The sequence below is a fragment of the Bombus flavifrons genome, chromosome 3 (genome assembly GCF_040668555.2).
Source record: "Bombus flavifrons isolate JBK064 chromosome 3, iyBomFlav1_principal, whole genome shotgun sequence".
NCBI classification, from domain to species: Eukaryota; Metazoa; Arthropoda; class Insecta; order Hymenoptera; family Apidae; genus Bombus; species Bombus flavifrons.
The window spans coordinates 18,830,854-18,855,960 of NC_138444.1; the positions used below are offsets into that span (position 1 = coordinate 18,830,854).

The following is a 25,107-nucleotide window of genomic DNA, read 5'->3' on the forward strand; positions in this document are numbered from 1 at the left end:
TCCGTCATTGCTTAACAAGGTACATAAATAATAATTAGGATTGTATCGTTCAGAATGTTGCCAGTTTACTCAACCCTTTCTTTGAAAAGATATTCGAACGTTAATCGATTTGAAAGTAAAATCTACTTTGCGTTTTAAGTATACCGTAGTTACAAGATCTTCATCGTGTGCTGCCAAAACTCTCGTTACGATTCTAACATGATCTCGCTAACGACTGCTATACAGATATATATGTATACTCGTATTACGCATTCGTGAAATGGAAACACGTTACACCAGCACTTACGGTGTCCAACGCATTGTGCGTATCAGCTCCGATACTCTTCGAGGATAACCCACTTTTTATTCCAAATTATAAAAATACTATCACGACGTTAGATCGATGTTATTCGACGGTGCCTGTAAATACTCGAAACAATCCACGATATTCCCAATGTAAACAACGATACGTTGAGAAGATATCACTACGCATGCGATAACGTTCGAACATAAAATTAACGATATTCGTTCGTTCATTCAAAAAAAAAAAAAAAAAAAAAAAAAAAAGAAGAAGAAAAATACTTCAGACTTCTAAGATTGCACAAAACGTGGTGGCCTTCGGTTCTGGATTTAAATGGGTTATGGAGACGAAGCAGAAAAATGATAAAAACAGGAAAGTAAAACCAAGAGAAAAGTAAAATTGTCAAACGTACGAGTACATGGCAGGCACGCTAAATAAAAACGGAAGCGCGTTTCTGCACAAACCAGCGATAACAGAATCGTCACGATTCAGCAGTCAATTGTCAAGCATCCCTGGTGCCAGGCTACGCTACGAATTCTACGTCAGCGATCACAGGCGGTATGCACGAATTAGTTGTGAAGTTATTTCTATATATTATGGAATATCGTATTAAATAAATAAATAAATAAATAAATATATATATATATGTATGTATATATATATACACGTATGTATGTATGTATAATAATAAATTATATCACAGAGAGCACAGAGAATGAGAGAATACACATATATACGATATAATGCACAATATATGATCCTCGTGTTGTCACTCACGTTTGCTTGAGCACGGAGCATTTGAGTTTGGCAAGAAAGCAATGGTGATGATTGGTCGTGGTAGCAGATAGTGAATCGCTCGACTATCGTTGAACCGTTCGTTCGCGTTGGTTTCGTAAACCAAGTTTTCGCACTTACTTGACAAGAACCGTGTCTGACAGTTCTGTTTTCACACCGTGCTTCTTTGGGTCGTATTCCGCTATCATTGGGCGCATTGGCGTTCTCTGCAACGAATCAGACATTTATTTAAAAAACGATTCTTCGACGGTATCTTACGTATTTACATAGAGAGGATTCGATAAGACGTTCGCACAAGTACGTTTTTCACAAAAAGCTTCTCGTTTTCCACGTGGTCCTCGTGGTCCACGATATTCTCGATGGACGATACACGAACAAGAGGATTCGTCGATTTATAAGTTATTCGACGCGCGAAACATCGTCTCGAGTGTTTCGACCCGATTTTTAAAGTTTGGAGGAGAACGACAAAGCCATGTTTGCCGAAACGGAAGCGTGTACGGTAGTGGGAATTATCTATGCCTTTACGTAACCAACAAATTACTCACCTTACGTAGTTGGTTCGATAACAATGGAATCGCGAATAGAGGGTAATTACCATCGTATTGTATCGTCGAAACGTAAAATTGCCACGTCTTGGCCGCGTTGTCGTTTCGTTTTGCGCATAAGTAATAGGACTGTGGTTCGTGAATAGGATAATGAAAAAATAGGAAATGTAAATGAAATTAACTGGCTTGGTTCTAAATAATGACAATTGGTTCTAAACCGACAATGAGACTACGAATAGAGAACGTTATAAATAATCACGAGCAAGAACTTTTGCTCGGGTGAAAAATAACGCGAGGAACAGAGCGGAAAATAATGTTTTCAATTATCGAATAAAATCGTTATACTCGAGTTTTAACGGAGATTCGAGAACTTTGCATTTTCTACTACCGGATTCCTCGATTCCACGCGACACAGTTTGTTTCCCTGTTTCCCGACGAAACTTTGATTTTCTATTACGATCCGTTAACTGGGTCGTTTCTCGATTATAAACGTCTCCCAGGCGTGCATTTAAAAATAAATGAAAACGAAGTAACTCGCCTTGTCCGCGACAAACGCCAACTAAAACGTGGAAGAACTTGAAATTCGCGTCCCCGATAAAACAGATGTTACCGATGCTAACGCGTGTTACGTAAATCGCAACTTTATCGAGCAACCGGTATCGGTAACCTTTGTCGATACGGTGTAGCAAGACGATCGATCGAACGAGATAAGCGTTCCCTTTGTAAATAGATAGCTTTAATGTCAGCGGATAAGCCGACCAGTTTACAAACAAGCGTTTCCAAGTTGCACGATCGGATAACATCGGAAATTTTGTTGCGACCAAATAGATGGCCGTCAAACACCGAGTTTAACTTCAAGATATGCACGCATACGTAATACCGAAATATACATATGTGTCAGTTTAGATAAGATAATGTCCAACAATTTGTTGGAAATCGACGTACGACTTTGAAAGTGAATTTAACAACGTTTAGGAAAATTCGTGGTAAGTTTTAACGCAACTTTTTCTTCTACTTTTATGCAAACGTTGTTTGTAGGGAAACGATCGAAGAGAAACAGGAAGAAGCGAACTTATCGACATTTTGTGGCATAAGTGGCGAAGCAACGAACCTCGAACGGTATCGTTTGCGCGATTTAGAATACATCCGATTCCGTACAAAAGGTGCGATATATATCGTCTGGCGCGTCAAGCAGTTGCGAGTATACACAGAAATCTGTGTTTAACTGGCGCCTGTACGAAGCCAGACACCGATATACGTAATTCGTGGTCTGCCTCTACAACTTGTTCGGACGAAGCTCCTGTTGCTCGATTTTTATCGGTCGCCCGGTAACCCATGGTAACATCTATCGTTTGATAACGTCGTATCGCTGTTATTCGAGTTAGAACCGCGAATAGTTTCGGAACTCGTCGACTTCGCGTACGTACATAGATATTGCTTTACCGTCGAGCCAATATCGTTTTAAACGAATGTTTTAAACGAATGCGGTTAATCACTGTGATATCCACGATGAAACAAAGGGGACAAACCAGGTTCGAATCAAGTTGCTCGCTTCTATTCACCCTGATGTAAGAACGATCGTTGGCTGTCGAGGACAAGGAGCTCATCTCTACGTCGTGCACGCTGTCCGTGTTCCCCATTGTTCAGTTCGTCGAACGCGTCGCCTTCGACATTCCTCCCGACTACTGTTCGCCTTCTTTCCTCCACCGGTTTCTTTCAACCCTCTGAGATCGTTTGCCGAGCACGGCTGCCAGTCGTGCGTGTGCCACGTGTCTTATTTATCTTCCATTGGTGCCAAACACCGATGCCGTGTACGCCAGAGCGCGCCGTTTCGGACGAGATCCGAATTGTCCCAATTCGCTGGCAGCCGCAGCTGTCGACGTTACTCGTCCAAATAAAATCGCGGGGGGCAACGGCACGAACGTACGATCTTCGCGGAATATCACCAAGTATCACCAAAGAACCAACTCCTGTCACCTTTGCACGAGGCTTTAACAAAAGTAATCGTTGCCTGGTCGATGCGCCGTTGACGAAACTGCCGAAACATCGCAGTAATGCAATCGCGAAAACGCTACCTTCGCTTTTTCACTGCGAGTAAAACCAGATCGGGAAAGGAAGATCGCTCGCGGAGGATCTATCTTGAGATCTCCCCACTCGAAAGATAGGCTCGAGAGGAGGAAGAACGCGAAACAAGTCCAGCCGGAAAATCGGAGCAACTCGAGGCGGTTTCCCGTCGAAACGGACAACGCATCTCCGGCACGATTCCTCCGGGTGAACTATGCTCGTGTTCGTCTTCTCTAGCGACTCTATCTATGGCACAGCGAGTGCCGCGGCGCAGAAAATCGCGGATCGCTGCCAAATCTTTCGGCAATGTTCCGAGGACGGGCTCCTTATATACCAAACGGCTACGAAAATAGGAAGAGCAAATAGACGTCGTAGCACTCTCACGTGAGCAACTCGTCTCGCTCTTTCCCCGTGTTCCGCTCTGTCTCACCGCTAACCAAGCTTAACAGAACACCTCTGTTTGAATTATGCGACAAATGGACACGTTCGCGTCACCTACGTCCACGACGGCCACGGAATTAGACAACGCTCCAACGATCGCAACGATATGGAATTCCCGTTTTCACGACCGTCTCTCTCTCTCTCTCTCTCCCCCTCTCTCTCTGTAGTTTGGTCGAATAGAGTTTTCACGACGATATTTGCAAACTCGAAATATTCCTAGTGCCAAGGCCGCTAAACTCGTTATAATAGAAACTAAATATTCCTAGTTGAGTGCATAATCGCGAGAACGCGGCCCACGTTTCTCCGATTCTTTGCACCTGCGATCTACGATAAATTGGCGTTGAAACGTCTTCAGCGAATAAAATAAATTCACGAGCGCCGGTTTCGTCGGTGGGAATAAAATTGGCAGAGGCGCCTGTCAATTTGTCGATGCGCTCGAGTGTCAAGAACTTTGTCGTCCTGCGTCGTTCGTCGCGCTTTAGCCTGTTCGAATCTATTTTAACTCCGGAACGATATAGCGTGTCCTAAAGATACCCGCGAAAACACGTTAGAGTAGCTTTCGCCTCGAGAGCCGTGCATATCCTGTGTAGAAGCGTTGTTCCGAATTGCGATCGGTTGACACGATATGAAAGAAATACATCGCGGCTCGTAAAACGCGATCTCACACAGTTACGCAACGGCGTTAGAGATTGACAAACGTCACTTGGCAAGAAACGTGTTAATAGGTTTATCCAAGATTTCCGTAATATTAGACTCTCCCGTCGCGCACAAACATACAGGTATGCCCAGGAATAAATACTACTCACGATCGATCGATGTTATTGTTTATATATATACATATTATACAAATTATAGAGCGTAGGCGACTCGTAGCCACTCGACGCTTAGAAGTTTGGGAGAAAACGTTCGTCGACAGATTAATAGGGAAAGCAGCCGCAAACACAAGCGTAAAAATCTCGATTCAGCAACTCGATCGGTCGATTACTTCTCTCCCTGAAAAGCACTTGATGACTCGAAGGAAATAAGAAAGGAAACGTTTTCTACGCGGCATTATAGGCATATCCTCGTGAAACGATAGCTAGCGTGCGTCTCACCCTTTACACCGGCAGTCTGCCACTTAGTTCGTTTAACGATGAATAGAACCAGTTGCTGCCGCTGCAAATGGAACGATTACAAATGTCACTTTACAAATGTTATCCATGACCGAGAGAGTAGCTCTCCTCTCCACAGAGGAGGATGTCGCGTCTTATTCGTCTAAACCTAAGTAAGGCCAATTTTTCTCTGCTACCTCGCCAACTTCTTTTCATTGCGTGTAAGATACTTCGATCTACTCGGAACAAACGATTTCGCTCTTAAAGTACCTGTATATAATAGAAATTAGGATTTTCTACGATTTCCCTTTGCTCCGTATCTTTAACTCTGAAACGAGACTTATTTATTTTCGTCGAAGTCACGGTAGAAAAATTAGCGAGCGAGCGCCTGATGTTGGTTTGCATCGTAGAAAGCGGCCACGCATCGCGAACCTATGGAATTATTTTCATCGAGAGACGAGAATGCTACCTACGGTTTCGAGATATTCGGAGAAGCTCGTGGCGAGATGCTTCGAAAATAGAATTTTCACCGCGGGTTAGGTCCTCCGCCGACTGTGTTACAGATCGGTCGTTGCTGCTTCGTTTCAGCCGTCTTCGCGACATTCCGTTCAAAGGCATTGCCTGGTTCTCTCGTTAAAACGGATGAAAATTAATCACAGACGCACATTTAAGAATAAAGGAATTTTATTATAGAAGAATCTTCTATAATTCTATAGTTCTTCGATTTCAATCAGAAATACGAATACGCGTCGACGTTATGGCACGTAGTACAGTTTGTAGTACCATTTTCCTACGTTTCAGCATGTCGATTCAGCATGCTTCAAATAGCAAAATACGACGAGAAAGAAACACAATAGACGTTACAGCTTCTCGTCAAACAAACCATTTTACGGGTTTACGACGTAAAAACGATCCGTACAGATATTTTTGTACTTTGTCCTCGTATCGTAAGACCGCGATCAATACGGTATACTTAAGAGAGAATCCTACGAACATACGTTTCGAGGAAACGCGCGCATTTCAAAGAAAACATGATTTTCTAAATCCAAGAAAACAGTCGTAATTATACGCTTTCTGTTTCAAAAATAATATACGTGTAATTATTCAACGAATTAACGTAGCGATAATAGCGCGGTGCTCTGTTTATTTTCGAACATCGCTAACGATGTGAAAAGTCGGCGTCATTATATATATAACAGTCGGCCGAACTGGTTCGCTATTGAACCGCATCTCGTAAATATTTAACGATGTTATGAAACGCGGTTATAGCTCTTGTGTACCTTTCGAATTCGTAGGTTACGCCGCGCAGCCTCGCGCGAACCGTTGGCACGTATTGCGAGATTATTTTTTAGTCATGGCGCCACAACGTGATCCACGCGACACGCGAACGTGTCGTTTCGGTACCGCGATGTTTCTCTTTCGAGCGCTATACATTTTTTCCTTTCCGTCTTTATATTCGATTATATCTCTTATTAAGATGTCAAACCGATATTCCATGTACGCTGGATACAAAAAGTATCGGCACATAATACAATAATACTATCTTACAGTCGTACAAAAACGCTACCAAGTAACAACGAAATGATACGGAAATGCTATAATAAATACACGATAAATCGGAAACAATTTACTTCTCAAGTTCTCCGCAATTATTGCTCTTCCGTATATTTAACACGTCCTCGACCGTATTTTCCAAACAGTCGCGAGACGTTCGAACGCGGTCCGTTCTGCTATGTCGCAGCAGTCTCTCGCACTGATCGAATCGCAGTCTAATTAAAACAATCGACGGAAACATAGCCAGAACGTTCAGATAACGTATTTCAATGACTTCGTAAAGACCCACGCTGCGTTGCTGAGCGTATCGCAGAGGGTTTGCAGCAGAGCGTTGTTGAATGGTTCGACGGAGGAGCAGAGAAAATGACGAAACAAGGCGGACGAGCGAGATATCGAAAGAGGGGCCTGCCCCGACGCGGCCTTTTTCCCCAAGTCCTTGAAGGCTAATCAACCATGGTCGTTCCGTCGTTGACGTTAAAGTATGCCCGAACAAACACGTCCGCATAAATCGAGATATTATGACAAGCGCGCGAGCATTCGTCGCGTCAACCGTGCATCGATATCGCGCAATTACACAAATTACCGCCACGGGACGATAAACTGGATTAGAGACTTCCCCGTCTCCAATTTCGCGACTTTGATCAGCCTCGGAAACGTTTGCGGTTGTAGGCAAAAATTCCTTCGTTCTTCCCTTATCTATACCGCAGCAGCGATCTAGAGGACGCTCGGGGACATGGCGCGTGCTAAAGAAGCCGCTACATCAGCTTAGAAATCATACGCGACGTATGCAACGGCGCTACTAAAGTCAAACATCGTTTCTCGAGAACGTTTATTTAACGGCGATAAACGTTAAGCAAGTTCCTGATTAAGCGTACAACGTCGCGCCGTCTTTATTAGTCACGGCATTCGCAACGAAAGGGATACCGATTCAGTGGCTTTGATTTACGATAACGATTCGATAACGACACAGTCGCGATCCAACTGTAATAATGTTTCCGTATTATCATTCGGGCCGTGGTTCGATTATCCAAAGCTGAAACTATCAAAATCTCGATCGAGTCTGCGGATAAAGATCAACACCCGTTTACTACGAATTAGAAAAAGGAGCGTACAGACGAACGATAGCCAATAATCGTCCGTCATGGACAAGCAACGAAATATCGAACGTATTTATCCAGCGACCAATGACCGATCTTTCAACAGCGATTAGAAGCGTGGCATGACTTAGGGAGAAAAGAAACGCTCCATTCTCGCGTCGATCGGTCGATACATCGTATACGAATGTAAGGAACGACGATCGAGGTCAAACGTCGATGAAGCGATTCGTTGCCCCTCGAACGATCGATTCTCGGACGATCAAACAGAAGTGGAATAATAAACCTGTCGCTATCTGATCGTTCGTTTCACCGAACGAGATTGCGCGCGCGCGCGTGATCCAAGGTGTCGTCGGTTGCTGATTCGGTGTTAATTTCGAGGTCTACGATTCGGGGCGGATCGTTCGCTGAATCAGCGTGATTCAATGACGAGTCGTTCGCTGGCACATGCGCACGCGTGCTTCTTTTAATACGAGAATCAACCGCGGCCAGCGCAATAACAAATTAACAAATCTGAGAGTAACGTCACATCCTCATCTCGGGCCCGACGCGCGATCATGGATCACGCGTGGGATGGCTGCGCACTGTGCACGCTCTTGCTCCTTCTGCCCCTGAATTACCGGTTACACCACACGGATACGCGATGAATCGCTGCTATGCCAGTGCGGTGCTCCTACTCCGTAACAGCATTGACCTTCTTGATTCGATCGCGTGCTTTTGGCCAGACGCGAACACAACATCGTGACCTTACACCCTCGTTCATAAGCGTTAGGACACACACGTTTCGTCTTTATACGCCCATTTACCAAAGTATTCGCACATTCCTACGACTTCTTTGACGGTCGAATTTCTGTGCCGAGTGTACGAATACTTTCGTTAACCGCCGTACAAGGTTATCGGCCAAAAATTATCAAAGAAACGATCGACCGATCGAAATTTTCCGTTAGTCAGCTGTTCGCCATTTACGTAGAACGACTACGAGTACGTATAACGCGAATTCGAGAAACGTAGGTTACGTGGAAACTGTTGCATAAATTAATCGTACATCTAGTCGTCTTAGACGATCGTAAATATTCGGTATTAGCGAATAACGACGCGTGGAAAACTGACGTTACGAGATTATTCCTCTTTCTTCTTGAATACGATACAACGAGTTTAAATCGATAACGACGACCATCGCGAAAATCGAATTTGTCCATTTCTACTGTCTCAACCAACGTTTCTCTTGACTTTGGTTTAACCAGCTGAATTGAAAGTAAAAAGTTAACGAGCGTATTAATAAATGGATCGATTATGGCCTCGTACCGACGTTTTAATTTAGGCCAATCGTGGCGACTGTTATCAACGACCACAGGATCGCAAAATGAAAAATAAACCGATGAATTTTTGCCAATGGGAACCTATTAGGAGTCCTTAAATCTTGAAAGTCTCTATTTAAAAGCAAATCTATTAGCAGTCTATTTCTCGTAGTTGAACGTTTCGACCAAAGATTCCAGAGTTACGCAACGCGTCCTTGCGATGCGTTTGCAACAAAAATGACATATTTGTACAGTATGACGTATATGAAATTTTTAGTACAAAAGTGACAAAAGTATGCGTGACATTTTTATTAAAATAAGGGATTTCGCAATATTGCGAACACTTGTCACAAGATCGATCTTATAAATTGCGGAGAACGCGATTATAACATCGTTGTGACACGTGCAAGTTTACATACGGAACGATGACATTCGCTTTTATCTTTCGCGGTACGAGGTGCTTATCTAATCTTCGCTAAACCGCACGAATGTACGTTCAACATCTATAAATCATCCGTCGCTTCTCGTAAAATCGCAAAACCATTTTTAAGGGAATAACGAAAAAAGTTTCATTCGCAAAAGCAAGAATTCTCGTTGAAACTTTCGGAAACCAAAAATACGTAAGATCTTTAACATCTTTCCGATATGTAAAACTTGGAAATAAAAACTTAAATAAATAAATAATTTAATCCGCTGTTTGCGCAATTGTTACGAAATGATATCTCGCGAATCCAGGGATAAATCTCGAAGCTACTGAAAATGCAGGAAGAACTACTTGATTCTGAATCGTTTCGATATTATTCGTTCGCTATTGGTTTAGCTATTTATCGAAAATGATATTCTTTTAAATATCTGCTACCTGGACGATTTTCGCAGAACGCGGCCTTAACGATGAAAAAGTTCGATTCGACCATGAACGTCGTCGCACTTATAAATCCTACTTACGAGAAACGTAAATTTCAAAAATAGTCTCAAGCCCTGCTATGAAACTCGCGACGATGAATATCATTCCAAAAGCGACTATCTTCGCTCTATCTAGAGCTTAATTACAAAACCGTGATCGATTACGCGATTCTTTGCGCAACCAGCATTTATATAGCACTTGATAGTCACGCATCCGATAAATTCATACAATCCACTTTGCAATCGATCTGTCTGGCCTGCAACTCCTTTCCTTCGAGTGTGGGACGCGTAAACGTATCGTTAAGTTTATCCACGTAAAATGTGTTCGCTTTATCGGATAAAGGTACGTCTATATGAGTTTCTATCGCGGCAAGGATATCAACTGTATTTCCCTCGGTGAATTTATCGATCAATCGCACGTAGAATGGCGCAATCGCTATCGTTATCTGATACGCGGCAGGAACTTTTTATCGGCGCGAAAAAATGCTCTAAATAAATGGTCGAACGGTGTCTGGACTGGTACTTGATACGCGAATCTCGACTCTTTTTCTCGATTTTGCGCGACGATCGACTATGCGTAAAATATGCCGTCGATATAAAATAATAGCGCGTTGATCGACGCGGTTGATTACGCGCGGCGAAACAGCAACTGATTGAAAATTAGTCAACGTACTGCCAAATATTTATCGCGTTCTAGAAACGTATTTTTTTCTCTATTTTTAAAGATTTTAACGCGACATTAAATTGCAAGATCGGCGGAATCTAAATCTGTGTTTCTTTGCACAGCGAGGGCAATTTCTCTTTTCTACTTTTCTAACGTTTTATCAGACTGCATAGTGAATAAGAGAGATTGGAAAATATATGCCTGTTCTAATTCCTTAAACGTAAGAGATGCGATCAATTTCTATACGAAACGTTTGAAGAAGCAGAGATTGAACAGAGATGACCAGTACGTTCTGACAATCGTAAGATTTTCTTCGAACCACGAAACGAAAACCTTTGACGACGGAAAAGCAGGATTTCGTTGAAAAAGAACGCTATATCGTTCAACGAACACGCGAAGCTCCAACGATAGAGCGTGTAAAGCGTGCGGGATTTGGTTGGCAACGCGATCGACGATATTTATGGAGTCACCCTATACATAAATCGGGCGTGCATGCAAGGATAGCCAAATGCAGTCTCGAGACACGTTCACGTGATTTCTAGTTCTAGGAGAGCAGTGAACTCGACGATCGAACGCCAGATCGTGCGGCCGGCCGGCGACGGACAACGAATACAGAGGCGACGCACGCGTGACGCGACGGTCTGACGCGCGCGCCGCTTCAACTTTGCTATTCTCGACTGCCTTCGCCGCTGAATCGCGTGCACCGCGAGCGTCGAGACGCGAACGCGTCCGTAAACTGGTTAGCATTGACCTTTTTAATTTGATTACAACGCCAGATAAATCCGACAGAAGCGAACCGTTTCTATCGCGATTGCATCATGTCCTGCGGACTCGGGACTAGGGATACAGCCGCGTATCGTCCAATTAACGACGCTTCCAATTCCAATAATCGATTCATCGAGCTGCAGATCACCCATTCCACGCTTTATCTCGTTTTTATCCAGCTAGATTCGTTTTTATATCGAGCATACATGTACATTTATATATATTCTTTGATGATCGAGCCTCTTGCGCGCCATGCCCGATTAATTCCACTTCTTCCAAGTTTCTCGATTCCGTCGCCTATTCGATTATGATCGCGAATAAGCGTAGATTCGTAGGAAGATCGTAACGTTCTTTGCATTTCGCTTTACGCAGTTAGTCGATCGAAAAGCTCGATCGACGATTACCATTTTTCGATACTTTAATTCCAAGTAGTTACAGTCAAATCGAAATAATCCTCCTGGTGCTGATCTCCATCTAGATTCCGAAGTACTCTGATAAGAAGTTCATGATCCATAACGCTTAACGAGTCGTGTAACTGGTTTCGAAGCATAATTATACAAGTATTTCCATATAGCGTCTAAAGTGCTGGTAATAAGAATTAACGGACGGTTACATAATCACGACGCCTGAACAATATAATTGCGAATTGCATAGGTCGTCGATGATTCATGACGAATTACGTACCATGGTGTTTCATCAATGACCCACTACGAGCTTCGTATTATGCATCGCACGAAATCATTGACCACCTACGGTGGTCTCTTTGTTTCGTGTCGCGTGGGTATAACCGCTGTTCACAGCACCCATCCTAGGTATATATTTCATTTTTTACCGAGTAGATCGTGCGTAATCTGTGATTTCGACACAATGACAAAGCAATGTTCGCGAATATTTCACAGCAGATCGGATATCCACCGTATAATTTTTATATCCTTGCCAGACGCCAAATTCGCCAAAACGCGAATGTCTGTAATTCTTTCTTGATAGAGATGTTTCGCTTCCTCTTGCTAGGGAGGAGTACCTTTTTTAGTTTACTTTACATTTCTTCAAATTTCAGCTAAACGGAGAAATTCTATCGTTACAATTCAAAGGAACAATCGCGTGAGGAACGTTTTAACTAGCACAAAGTAAAAGATAGTAGTACGTTCGTAGACACCTTTACGATTTTCAGCCCGCTAATTACCTTTTATCGATTCTGCTTTGATAATACGCGTAGTATAATAGGTTTTCGGTCTATCCGAAATACTCCAATTCCGTAACATAAGATGTATCTAGCGAGTGTAAGACTGCTCGTCTCGCTATGTTCACCGTGCGATTGTATACGTACGTATGTATGTGCGACACGTGTTCCGCGTATCGTGCCTCGCATGGAAGTCTACAAACTTCAAACTCTAGACGTATACTCGCGTGACTTCTGCTACTTGAGACCAGTGAACTCGCCCTGGTCGACGATCGAACTCGGTAACTCGCCCCTCCTTCCACTAGCGATGCCTATGCAGCGATATTCCACCCTTTGCAAACACGACCACGCGTAGGTGTACCGGTACTGTTATGTTAATATACCTTCCTCCATGCTTTGCAGAACTGGAGAGACGCGATTGTTTCCACCAGTGCCGCCCAACTTTTCTCCCAGACGAAACCACCCCCGAAGACTTGGTCTCCCTAACCTAGGGAATTGCTATATCGATCGTAGAATATCAGCGAATCTGTGTATAAATTTGAACTTTTACCAATAAAGAAATGGAATCTAAATAGATATTTTACATCGAATATTTTGCATAGTCTTGCGATTGTGTATGTCTAGTTACCGTATTTTACGTATCTTTGTTACGCGTTTCGAAGAAAGACAAAAGAGAAAGAAATCTCAATATGAAAATGAAACCGACCAGTACTGAATTTAGGAAATTCAGTTAAAAATTAAAGACAAAAGCGCGGAAACGTTCATTTGAGAACCTCTCCGTTCGAGGGTACGGTGAAGTTTTTACCGACGTCGCACATCATTCTTTACGCGTCAACCAACGCGCGTAGATATATACGAAGATGTAACGCTATCCAAATTTAGCATTCGGGTGTGCGTTTAATTTTTTATTCATCATCGTATATGTTAATTTAGACGCTCTTTTTCGGTACGCTAAAAAATTCCTTATACTATACGTAATTCTGTTTTTATTTTCGATAATATAGCGTACTGGTTACGCGATTTTAACTCGATACAAACAAGTCTCGATACGTAGTTTTTCAAATCGATGGATCATTCCTGCTATTATATGCATACGGACGGATCTACTTCCTGTGCACGACGTTCTCCGCGATACTAGACCGCATAACGCGCGATAAAAGGCTATTGTAAACATCGTGGATATATGGATCGGCCTTTAAATCCTTTTTCGATAATCTTACGTTTTGATCGTTATTTTCTATAGATTTTCGAACGACCAACGACTGTCTCCGCAATTTCTGTCTCTCTAAGAAAGCGAGAAAATTTTCCGCTAACGAACGAAACACGCACTTGCGCGTCTACTGATTTCTCCGTACTTCAATGAAATTATACACGTGACTGGCGGCTAAACACGCACACAGCTGGATGAATCATCTGGCGCCGTGGAAAATTTATATTAGAAGCACCGGTTCTTATCTAACCTTAGCCTGCACACACGACACGAGTAAATACATTTATACGTAGGTGCGTTGTAGCGAGAGTTTGTCCCGATTTGCGTCGTGCGAGTTACTCATGGGCCACGAATGGCTAATACGAGTAAGATCCGACACATCTTGTTCTCAACGATATTCATCTTTCGATAAATCGATAAGTACTATTGTAGATTTTGCAAAAATTCATGTCACGTGCAAAATTCTAAATTCGTTTGTTCGTTCGGATATAAGCTGACCGGAACTACTTTATGGTAAAGTATACCGGAAGCGAACGTTCTTAACGAGTCTTTTATCGTTTGATATCAAGACGAACGAGTGAAACTGGTTCACCAAAGACTCGTTGCAATTACAAAGCAATTTCTCTCTTGATACACGATTATGTTTTCGTTAGGATATCCAAGAGAAATGCCGCGCAGGTCACCGGCGATTCATAATGTACAAGCGAACTTTCTTTTTAACGAACCTCCATCTTCCGTTTTATACTAAGGTCGAACGAGAGAAAACAAACGCGATATTAGCTGTTAAAATACGATCCACTGGCTTGATTCTCAAGATCTCGTCGTAAATATTCTCATGATACGAACCATATTGGAAAAAATGTTTAAATATCGAATGTACGAAGCGAATTGCGCGATAAAGTTAAACTGGCCTGTCTTTTCTAAAAAAAAAACGAACGCAATTCTTTGAAATCATCTTAGAGGAGAGAAGGAGGCAATTCGCGCGACTCGTGAACGACCATGGAGAAGAATTGACGAATAGCAGAGAAAGAGAAAAAAAACGCTGACGATGACGGATGTTCGTTTTATTGTTCGAGTCGTCAAAAAACAGCAAAGCATCGCGCTGCGAATAATCACAACGGTTACTGCCGTTCTGAACAGGAAACGACGAATATCGTGGTAAAATTAAAACGTTCTTTCGTTCGGTCGTTTCATCGAACAACGTATAAATCTCGATTCGGTGGGAAATTCAAGAAATCGGATAATTAAACGAATCTGAATTTCGAATTACTTTTTATAAAAATTTTATCGAAGTCACGGACGCAGTAAATAGTCATTGAACCAGATACTTCGAGTACGTTAAGCATACGTGTACTTGACCGACTTTTGAAAATAAGAGGAATTCCTCGAGTCTGTTTTAACATTTGTTGGCCACACTCGCGATGCTCGAGCCATTAATACGGAAATTACGGTGAATCGAAAATTCAGAAAAATACACACGATCATCGAGCGAAAGAAAACCAGGGCACTTAACGTCGCAAGAGAGTAGTTTCGCAACTAAATTTATCAGTTCATTGTTTATAAACCGGTAAAACCGTATTAGTATCGTAGCATATTCGTACTAGTAGAACGAAATACGATAATGTAATTTATAAGATGATTATTCGGTGAAATTTCTAGGATAAACAAAGACACTGACGTAGCGATTACTCTCTATTTTCTGATAAGGTGTTGGATGTGCTACTGGCATGTAGAAATAATCCATTTTGACCAGGAATAGTAAAAATGAGGGTATCTGGAATCCTCGTGACAGAGTTGAAGATTCGCTATAGAAGCTAACTGCTTTAAAATCTTGAGACATTGAAGGATCGGAATCTTGCAGCGTAACAAATTGCTCCATTACGTTTCATAGCAGGAACCTGCCAGCGCGGATAGCTCCGTTAATTAACACGTTCAAGCATAGTTATTCATAGCGTTATTCCGCAAATCTTTCACTCGACACGCGCACGTGAGCATAGGCCGATCGCCGTTGAATTACGCTCGCAGGAAGGTCTTGGAGGCAAGGACGTTCCGGTTGAAGCGAACGAAAAAGTGACGTTTCAGTCCATTCGCATGATAATTAAATTCTCGGAAGGGAGACGCGGAAAACGTTCGTCTGTCAACGGTCGAAACTCGTTGAAAAAAAGTCATCGATCGGTTTTGAAGCGGGGGGAAAAAAAGCGATAAGATCGGGAACGGAAGGGAAGGGGATATGCACGTTAAGAAGGCGGAATAACGAACGAAGGGGCACCAAGAAATAGAGAGGGCCGCGACAAAAGAGGGAGGGAGGAAGGAAGGAAGGAGGGGAAAAAGGCAAGAAAGAACGCGAAAGCGAGCGTAGAGGGGAGGAAAGGTGTTCGACGACGAGGAAATTTCCATGACGTAGCCGTACACTGCACATACTGCCGTGGTCGGTCGCCATGACTTCCAATTCCAAGCACGCGTCATTGTCGGCCGGCAATTGACCGAAACTTGTTCGGTTTCGAGGATCGAAATCTGCCACACGGCAAACTAGTTTCGGTTACGAAACAAAAGGGTCGAAGTCCCGACGACCGCCACCGTTCGTAGATCCACGCTCCGTCCCCCCCCCCTCCCCTTCTTTTATTTTTTTTCGAGATAGGACGCGGTTCAAGGGGAAAGAGAAGGTAAGAAGGGTCGGAGCGAGTCCGCGTGAATAACGAGGCACCCGGGTAGTGGAGAGAACATAGCGAGGGTCTGATGAAAGACTGTTTTGCACGAGTGCCGGTTTCTTCGAAATCCTGTTGCCAGAGAAATCTCTCTTCCTACCCGGACCCCTTTGTTCCGTTCACGGGCTTGGCAATCCGCTGTTACACACGGGAAATGTAACTGGCCGATTCTTCTCTGCCCCACTGACGGATCTTTCTCTGCCTAATAGCGAATTCTGTCCTTCTTCTTCTAACAGCATCTTCTCCTTTTCTTTATGGGTAAATATCTGTTACGATCGGATTCTATCGATCGATAAGATTTCTATCATATAAGTAATTGCACGCAAGCAATCCCGTAGAAGAGAATCTTTTTGACGAATTATCAGGCAGTCGGCGATTATTAAACTCGACTCGATTTAGTTGTTTTATACCGTGTCGAGATATCATTCCGATTGGGAGGAGTGGGAATATTCGCACGCGCGCAACTTTCTATTTGTCAAAAATGTGCCAACTTGACACAGGGTACTGGCCGTGTCGTTTATTAGCGACTACTTTCTAACTCAAGATTTTAAAGAATCCTCGCGTTCCACTTTTTACATTCGTATGTATGTAAACAGAAGAAGAAAAAACACGAAGATGTTAACTTTTAACGGCTGAAACGATTTAATAAATGCAGAATTGCAGTACCTATCTTGCCACTATGGATGGATATTAGGATGACAGATACAAGTAATTAAGAAGACTAATAAAGATAAACGTCTCTTTCAACAAAGAATGACAAATCACTTGAAAAAGATGTTTCGGAATACCGTTGCGCAATCGTTGATTGATTACGCGATAATCGAAATACTCGGAGGCAGATTGTGGAAATTACTGCCATCGCTCGACTACCAGGAGATATTACGACGGGGTCACTGGCAAGAATTCCTCAAAACTTCGTGAAAAAAGCCCAAGTACGCATCTCTATAGCAAAGATACAAATTTGTTAGAGTTTAATGAAACTTGTGGTTCGATACTAAGAAAGCTACGTTAATCAGCGTTAAAAAAAAAACTACATCGATACTACAGATTTTCTTGCTTGTGTCTACGTGATACGGTGTAAAGCTAAACAACGAAAAGATCTGAAAAACACGATCGTTCGGACTGGACTCGATTCATCGATCGCAAACGGTTCGTGGACGGAAGAAGTCAACGTTCGGTAACCAAGTCGCGTGGAAAATTATGCCCATTCGTCGATTATAATGGATCGAGGTCGAAGCAGAAACTAGATGTCACAGAAGGTAAGAACGAGCTTTTATTCCCTTGTAAAACATGCGATACCCGAAATACGAATGAAAATTGATAAATAAAGGACACGGTCGAGATCATGAAAACGTTATATTCGCATTTATGAAATTTTAAAACGAGTCATGGTCGTTCAAACGAAATCAAAAGGATTAACCTGTCAACCGGAATACGGTAGAATTCCGCCTATCTACGCCCGAAGGACAAACGAGATGACATAAACCAGAGTTGTCGATTATCCCCACTGTATCTATGGTTCCGAAACGCGTCGAACCTTCCATTCTGGTCGAGCGATATATTTACTTCCTATCGATAGACAAAGTACGGTAAAACTTATTTTGCGCTTCCAATATTCTATAATATACATAATACTCTATAATATATCGATAAGCAACTGACAATCGCTGGAAAACGCCTCGACGAGAAACGTGTCTAGAAGAAAGTAATTAAGATTTCTTCCCAATAAATGGAGTTCCGATAAACGGAGTCGTATCGCGAATGTCAGTTGACGGATGTAATTCGAGTGTACCGTAACGGGGCTCTGGCCTGTTGGAGACGATAGTCGGGCAAGGTCGTTCGCCGGAAATATCTGTCGGGATCAACTTCTGTCTGCGTAAAACGACCCTTCGAAAAACTCGTTCGCCCAGCGAAAAAGTTAAACGAGATCCTCTTACGCGTCTTTGCACGGTAAATTTGGCTGGCAACAAGACTTACGAACGAGTTTCGTTTCAACTATTCTCATTCGAGAACGCGCTCAAAGATGAAAACAAAGTTATCTTGCTGGAAAAAAGAGATCGCCGTCTACGATCGATGTTATCCTAATTTACCGAAGGCAGTAAATTCTATTTAATACGATTACTTTGCCAATGGTCTTTCGAGCACTATCGATGAAAATCAAAATTTTGTAAAGCTGATTCGGTGATAGACGTTTAACTGTCGCAAAACTAAATTGTTAAATGTTAACGAGAAGATCATAAAGTGTACCTAAATTTCAATTTCTTTAAGACCTATCACCAAAAATTGATTTTTAAGATATGGCTACGTGAAAATGGGAGAAACGTTTGCGCTACTTATCAACATCCGATTTAACGATTAATTTTACAGCCGACTCTTGCATATGATAAAACGCATCTAGTTTAAAGTAGGCAAAGAACAGAATGACGACATCAAATTCACGCGCTCTCTAAGAAGCTGTTTTGTCTTCCGACAAAGGTTCCGAACAAACACGACTTCCAATAAAAAGTTGCCGAACGAAAAAATATGAAATTAGATACTTGGGAATTTTTATTACGAAATGATCGAAAGAAAACTGTTGTAACGATCTGTGTAAATTTTCGAATTTCTCGCTTTTCCCCGGGAGAATCGAAAGAGCGTAGAACTTCAGACTTCGTTAAATCCGACGATTCAGCATATTCATATTGGCGAAATAAAAAAATTGCGATTTACGGAGGAGAAACCAGCTCGCGATCGCGGTCCGGGCACAGCGCCTCGACGTTAGATCTCGCGATCAAATTGACAGACGTTGGTGCAGGACGATGTGGCAAGAACCCGTTGAATTCGTGAGATTAGAAAGTAAACAGTGGCAGAGAATCAGCCGTGATTCGTCGCTGTATTTTATCACTTGGCTCTTGATAACGCGTGTAACGTTCTTCTAACGACGTGTCGTATACGTACCTATACCAGCAACCCACGCTCTCTTATTTATCCTTCGTCTCGTTTCATACAATTACTCTTAATTAAGTTTTATCGGTGACTCAAATATGAGTTGACGAACCAAGGTTTGCCAATGTCTCCGGTATCAAAATCGTCGAAAGATAACGATGGTGACGATAATTTTTCAAGAGTTGATCGCAACAATTGCATACGTGCAAGTCATAGTTCGATCACGAGGCAACACTTTACAATTGCAAATCGATGAACGTTACAAAGTACTTTGTTTCTTTACGACCCGAATTTCTTTCGTTCAGTCCATATCTATAATCGGTTGGACGAATTCTTTCGATAAGCCCTTGCCCTATCCATCGTTGATATTTCCGAAGAAAATGGCTACTTCTGTGTTACGAACCTTCGAATATCACGGTTATTAAACGCTCGTCGCTTATCGCACTACTTAACAGAACACGCACGATATCACGAAAAAAAAAAAGAAGAAAAAGAAAACCATACAAACGATAATTTTATCGTAACAGATTCCAACTTCCGTATCAGTTAACCGTCATTGAAAAATTCTGATTTAACCGTACATGTACTCTGAAATATTTATTTGTCTTCGAGTGTTCGCTGATTCGGACGAGCGGATTTAATCCAAGACTGGAAAACTAACTTTCGCTAAAAAAATACGTCTAATCGTATCTTCATCGCAAAAAGATTTATTCTTTCTTCGGTGTATTATTAATAATATAATTCTGAAGATTTGTAAACAAGTAAATCATAAAGGATAAATGCAGAGAATTCATTGTACCGAATTGGAAAGAAAGAGAAATTAATCGATGTATATTTTCATTCGTACTACGCAGATTCCTTCGCTTCCAATGATCAGAAATGAATTTATTTTAGGTCATCGCAGCTGTACGAGTTAATCTCGCCATACGATCTTAAATAATCATAACGAACGTATCTCGCTGCTCCAAACTTCGAACGTAATTGCTCCATTTTCGTTCTAACCTTTTCATTCTGTTTTAACAGACTTCACCTCTGTTTTTACAGACGGCGAATTAATCTATTTTAACGCGATCGCGAAACTTGGTCAATACCAGAAAGAAGTCGTCGTAACGGATTCATCCTGGAAGCAATACGAAGAGGAATTTGATTTCCGCTACGAAACGGAAACATTCTCGCGTTCTAATAACCGTCCAACTCACGGGTTACGTGCAATGATTTCACGATTGAGTAACAATGGAAAGTATCCGCGAAACGCTTATGGACAAGAAAAAAATAAATAAGCGAAGGAAGAAGAGAGGGAACAGAGTGGGGAAAGAGTACGAAGCGATTAGCGAAACAACGCACTTTTTCCCGACCTCGTTTTATTAATTTCACGTGACACTTAATTCAGGTTGAAACGATTGGTTGATTAGTCGATGCTTCGTAAGCAACGTGCGATGCTGGCATTCGCGGCAATCGACAGAGAGAAAAAGAGAAACAGAGAAAAAGAGAAACACGTGGCGATCGCATGCTCCAATACACCAGGCTTCCACGTATTCGAACGAGGAATCGCCTACGAAAGTCGTTTCACTTGCGTGCCGATTTTTTTCGGATCGATGAAAATTCGATCGGTCGCTCGTTGAAATCGCGATTTTATAAACAATTATTCCGTCTATAACTATAATATAAATAAATAAAAATTATATTTTCTTATCAAGATGAAATTGTTCACTGGATCGATGAGATAAACATTCAAACTGCTCTGAGAGACAGTGGTCTGTAGGTGAAGATTAAAAACCGCCAATTCCGTGCTTCCGTCGGAAAGACTAACATCGTTATGTCTAATACTAGGTTGCTTGGTTTCGAATTTACGTACCGTCACCACGGTATATAGACTGCAGACTACGAGCGCTTGGTAAATCGTTTACAGGATCCATACAATCGGTTAGCTTATATTTTGCAGCCTGTCGAACGAGATCGTTCGGTAATAGTTCGTACGATGCAGGTTACGAACGGTATGCGAATTTTTGTATGTAAATCGGCGCTTCCATTTCGGTCGTGTTAATTTTGATTTGCCTCGCGATGTCTCACGTCTATTTATACGCGTGCCGCGGCCGAACACACTTCCGTCGGGATTTAATTAATTCTCACGCAATCAAATGACCGCTTCTATTCGACGATGTAACCGTTAATCCGCCAATAAACCTGTTTCGTCAGCGTTTCACTGCGAATTTTTAATGGAACATCGTTACGCAACGCGCAACAGCTATGCGAGAGAATCGCGTTATTTTCCAGTTACACTGGCGAATAATTAGAAAGCTAGCGAGCGATCGATGAGAGGATCGAACGTAAACGGAAACGGAAACGGAACCGCTTAGAGGAAAGAAAAGGGAAAATAATTGGCTAATAATAGAAAAACTCACCTGTGAGCTGCCCCCGTGAACCGGCGCTCCTTGGCTCAGCATCTTGTGCGACATCCTGGTCAAAAATCACGATCGATCTCGTGTATTAAAAATGAGCCTCTGTGTACGTTTACTCTCGGGCTCTAACGAGCTAGTTTCTCTTCGATCGATCGATCGAAGACCAAGCCAGGCGGTTAAAGTGGCTGGTCCGGCTGCTGTCCGGTCCGAATCGTCGAATTCACTTGTGGAAGGTGCGAACACCGCAACCGTGATCGTATGGTACCAACACGCGTGCAGACAAAGTGGCACATACACAAACGGTGGGTGGCGTATCGGTATATATCCTAGGAGAACCGCGTGTACTACACAGCCTTGTCGGGCGGGAACCAACGAACCGTTTTACTTTCGACGATTGCGAATCAACCTCACGAACGGACGTGCTTGCACTGATCCTCCTCCTTTCTTTACAGACTTTTCTCTACGCTTTCTCCTTGCCTCTGTCTCTCGGCCGCTCTTGGGGGATGTGACTAAGCTAAAGGAATCTGCGAGTGTGGGAGACGGAGAACCGAACAGGCGAAACTTCCACCGAAAGGCAGAAGGGCTAAATAGGCTATAGGGAAGTACGTATGTATACGTAGCAGAGAAAACGAAAATCGTGCGTGGAAATTGGGAGCTTTTGGAACGTTGACACCACTCGGAGCCAGCGAAGGCGCACACGCTGTCACGACGTGGAGAACCGTGTCGTTTCCGGACAAGCGTGCATACAGACGAAATATCGAAAAGGATCGGTGTCTCTGGAAATGGAACTGGAGAAGCGTCGCGAGCGTCGAAAAGACTCGGCTAGGAATGATTCGCGACGTGGGAGGCCGCGGGCGCGCAGTTCCGTCGCCTCTTTCTCCCACTCTTCTCCGCGGCAGTACCTCCTTCGTCCCTTTCCTCGTATCCGATACATGCGTACCCACGACCGTACGTGTACACGCATACAAACCCACACGCACGCACACGCACTCACACGCACGCACAACCACGAACCACTCAACGACCTAACGGCTAAGCTCCTCTCGGTAACTATGCTTTTCCCCCACCATCGTGCTCCACACAACCTCGAACCCCCACTGCACCCTCCCGATCACGGTCAACGTTCACTTCTCCGGGTTCTCGGACGATGTTCACCACCTCTACCGACAACGCTAACCACCACCACCACCACCACCGTCGGCAGGGCCAGCGTCGTTGCCACCACTTCCATCGTCTTTCTCTTCTTCTTCCTCTGCTTCATCGTTTTCTTCTTTTCTATTCCTCTTCTTCGATCTACCTTTCTCTTTCTCGTTTCTCCGTCACATAACATCAACTAACCGAACGATTCTCCCTTCTCCCCTCTGCCTTCTCGTCTATACGTCTCACCCCCTCCTCGAGCTCGACGCGTGACGCTCGTTTTTACCTCTTTTTCTTTCACCCGTCTCCTTTTTCGCCTGCGAAACCATTCGCCACTCCCATCGCACATGCCAAATCCATTTACGTCGAACGCATTTTTGCATCATTATCCGCCTATCAGGCTTAATAATCGTCTTGCATCGGCCGATGTTCGGCCTGCTATAGAATCAAGGTTAACGATATCGGCAGATTGGCACATCCAGCGCCGTAACGCTTCCTAGGAATTTCTGAATTTCTGAATTTCTAAATTCCTCGCGCGCCCCGCGCTCTTTAATTTTTCCCTCCATTCGTTAACTCCCTGTTATCCTGTGCCGTAGTCAATCGGTAATCGTCGTCGTTGAGCGTGGAATTGGTCGTAACGTAAAATCACCGATTACCGAATCTGGAATCGGACCAAAAGACACGGCCGATGCGAATCGATCTGTTTGCCGTAACTATTGGCAAAAGGGGCAAATGTTGTTTCGCAGTATCGATAGGGCGATTTCGTTTAAAATGAAATTTTGCCAACTAGAGCATAGTTCTATATATTTGCTTCGTTTCTTCCAAGGACGTTCCAATATCTTCCCTGTTAATCGACACGGAAACTTTTATTGAATAAGACTAACGTCTCTGCGCAAAAAGTGGGAAAACGAATGACTACGAGTTTTCGTAGAAAAGACGTAATTCTGGAATTTCGTTATTTCTTAATCCCTCGACAATAAGGAATTCTGTAGTCTTAGACGTTTATCTGTAAATCTCCATAAGACTCTAGTCTATCTATAGATGTCTATAAATTTCAGAATAACAAATATCAACGATGTTTTCCATGCGATCGATGATGCACGCACTTATATTGCAACTGTGCATAAAAGTATTAGCGAAAAAAAAAATAAAATGGCGATTCAATAGCCACCTCGATAGTCCTTTCGAGATCTTCAAATCGGCTAAATCGTCTCTCGTGACGAATCGTCCGAGTAGCAAAACGAACGAGACAGCAAATCATATATAATACGCGTTAAAAGCGCAGAATCACGGATTATCGATTCTGAAATTCCCTGCCAGCTATAATTTATTTCATTCTCTTTTCACTCTCGACGACGAAAAGGGAGAACTGTTTTCTTGGCTTGCTGCGGTCCGAATCAAGAATTACGAAATATATACGTTCATTCATGGTTTTCTTCCCCCAGACAACGTTCTAAAAGAAAGATAATATTTGAAGTCGTAAATATCCTTAGCTAAAAATAACAGTTTCGTTTGATTATTTTACGACGTAGATCATCAATCATGGAATTTGATTATCTGTTCGCGGTGTTACCGGATTTCACTATCCATAAGCAAGTTTATCGCATGCCACGCGAATACCTACATATGTAGGTATTTCTCGTGACAACACACAACAACAGAAACATTTTCTTAATAGCTTTCAAATAATCGCGCTCGTACATGTCGATATCGTCGTGATAATTGCTATCTCCTGACAATACGTCGTTTCATACTTTGATTGGAGATGTCGTTGGAAATATTTAAATGCATCGGACATTTATTTAGTCATATTTTCGCATGATTTGGAATCTCGCCCATGGCTGTAATTCTAGAATTGATTTAAACGCAATTTAAAAGTTCCTTCTTCGAAACTGGTTTCAACGATCTTTATCGAAAATTCATACGAGAAAGATAAAATACGATCAACGTTTCTGTCTTACGGCTGAAATACGGTTCTTTAACGAATACGTATTCTCACGGTGATAAGTGACTCACATAATTTCGCATATTTTCCGCTTCCCGTTTCATCGACACCG

General features: G+C 42.7%; 1 protein-coding gene across 4 annotated transcripts in view; it reads right to left on the bottom strand.

The window, feature by feature from the left end:
• The window catches only part of LOC138190178 (proton-coupled amino acid transporter-like protein pathetic), a 35,288-nt gene extending 12,367 nt beyond the window's left edge, over positions 1-22,921 (bottom strand). The window contains exons 1-2 of one of the 4 annotated variants that reach the window (XM_069132786.1): positions 21,917-22,921; positions 1,196-1,281 (exon numbers count right to left, since the gene is read on the bottom strand). In XM_069132786.1, the coding sequence (XP_068988887.1) occupies positions 1,196-1,281; positions 21,917-21,970 (140 nt within the window). In that variant the 5' untranslated portion in view covers positions 21,971-22,921. Of the gene's footprint in view, positions 1-1,195; positions 1,282-1,620; positions 1,780-3,149; positions 3,980-21,916 lie in introns of those variants that run through there. The other 3 variants (XM_069132785.1, XM_069132783.1, XM_069132787.1) reach the window with 3 other exon arrangements.
• Between the last annotated feature and the right edge of the window lie 2,186 nt (positions 22,922-25,107).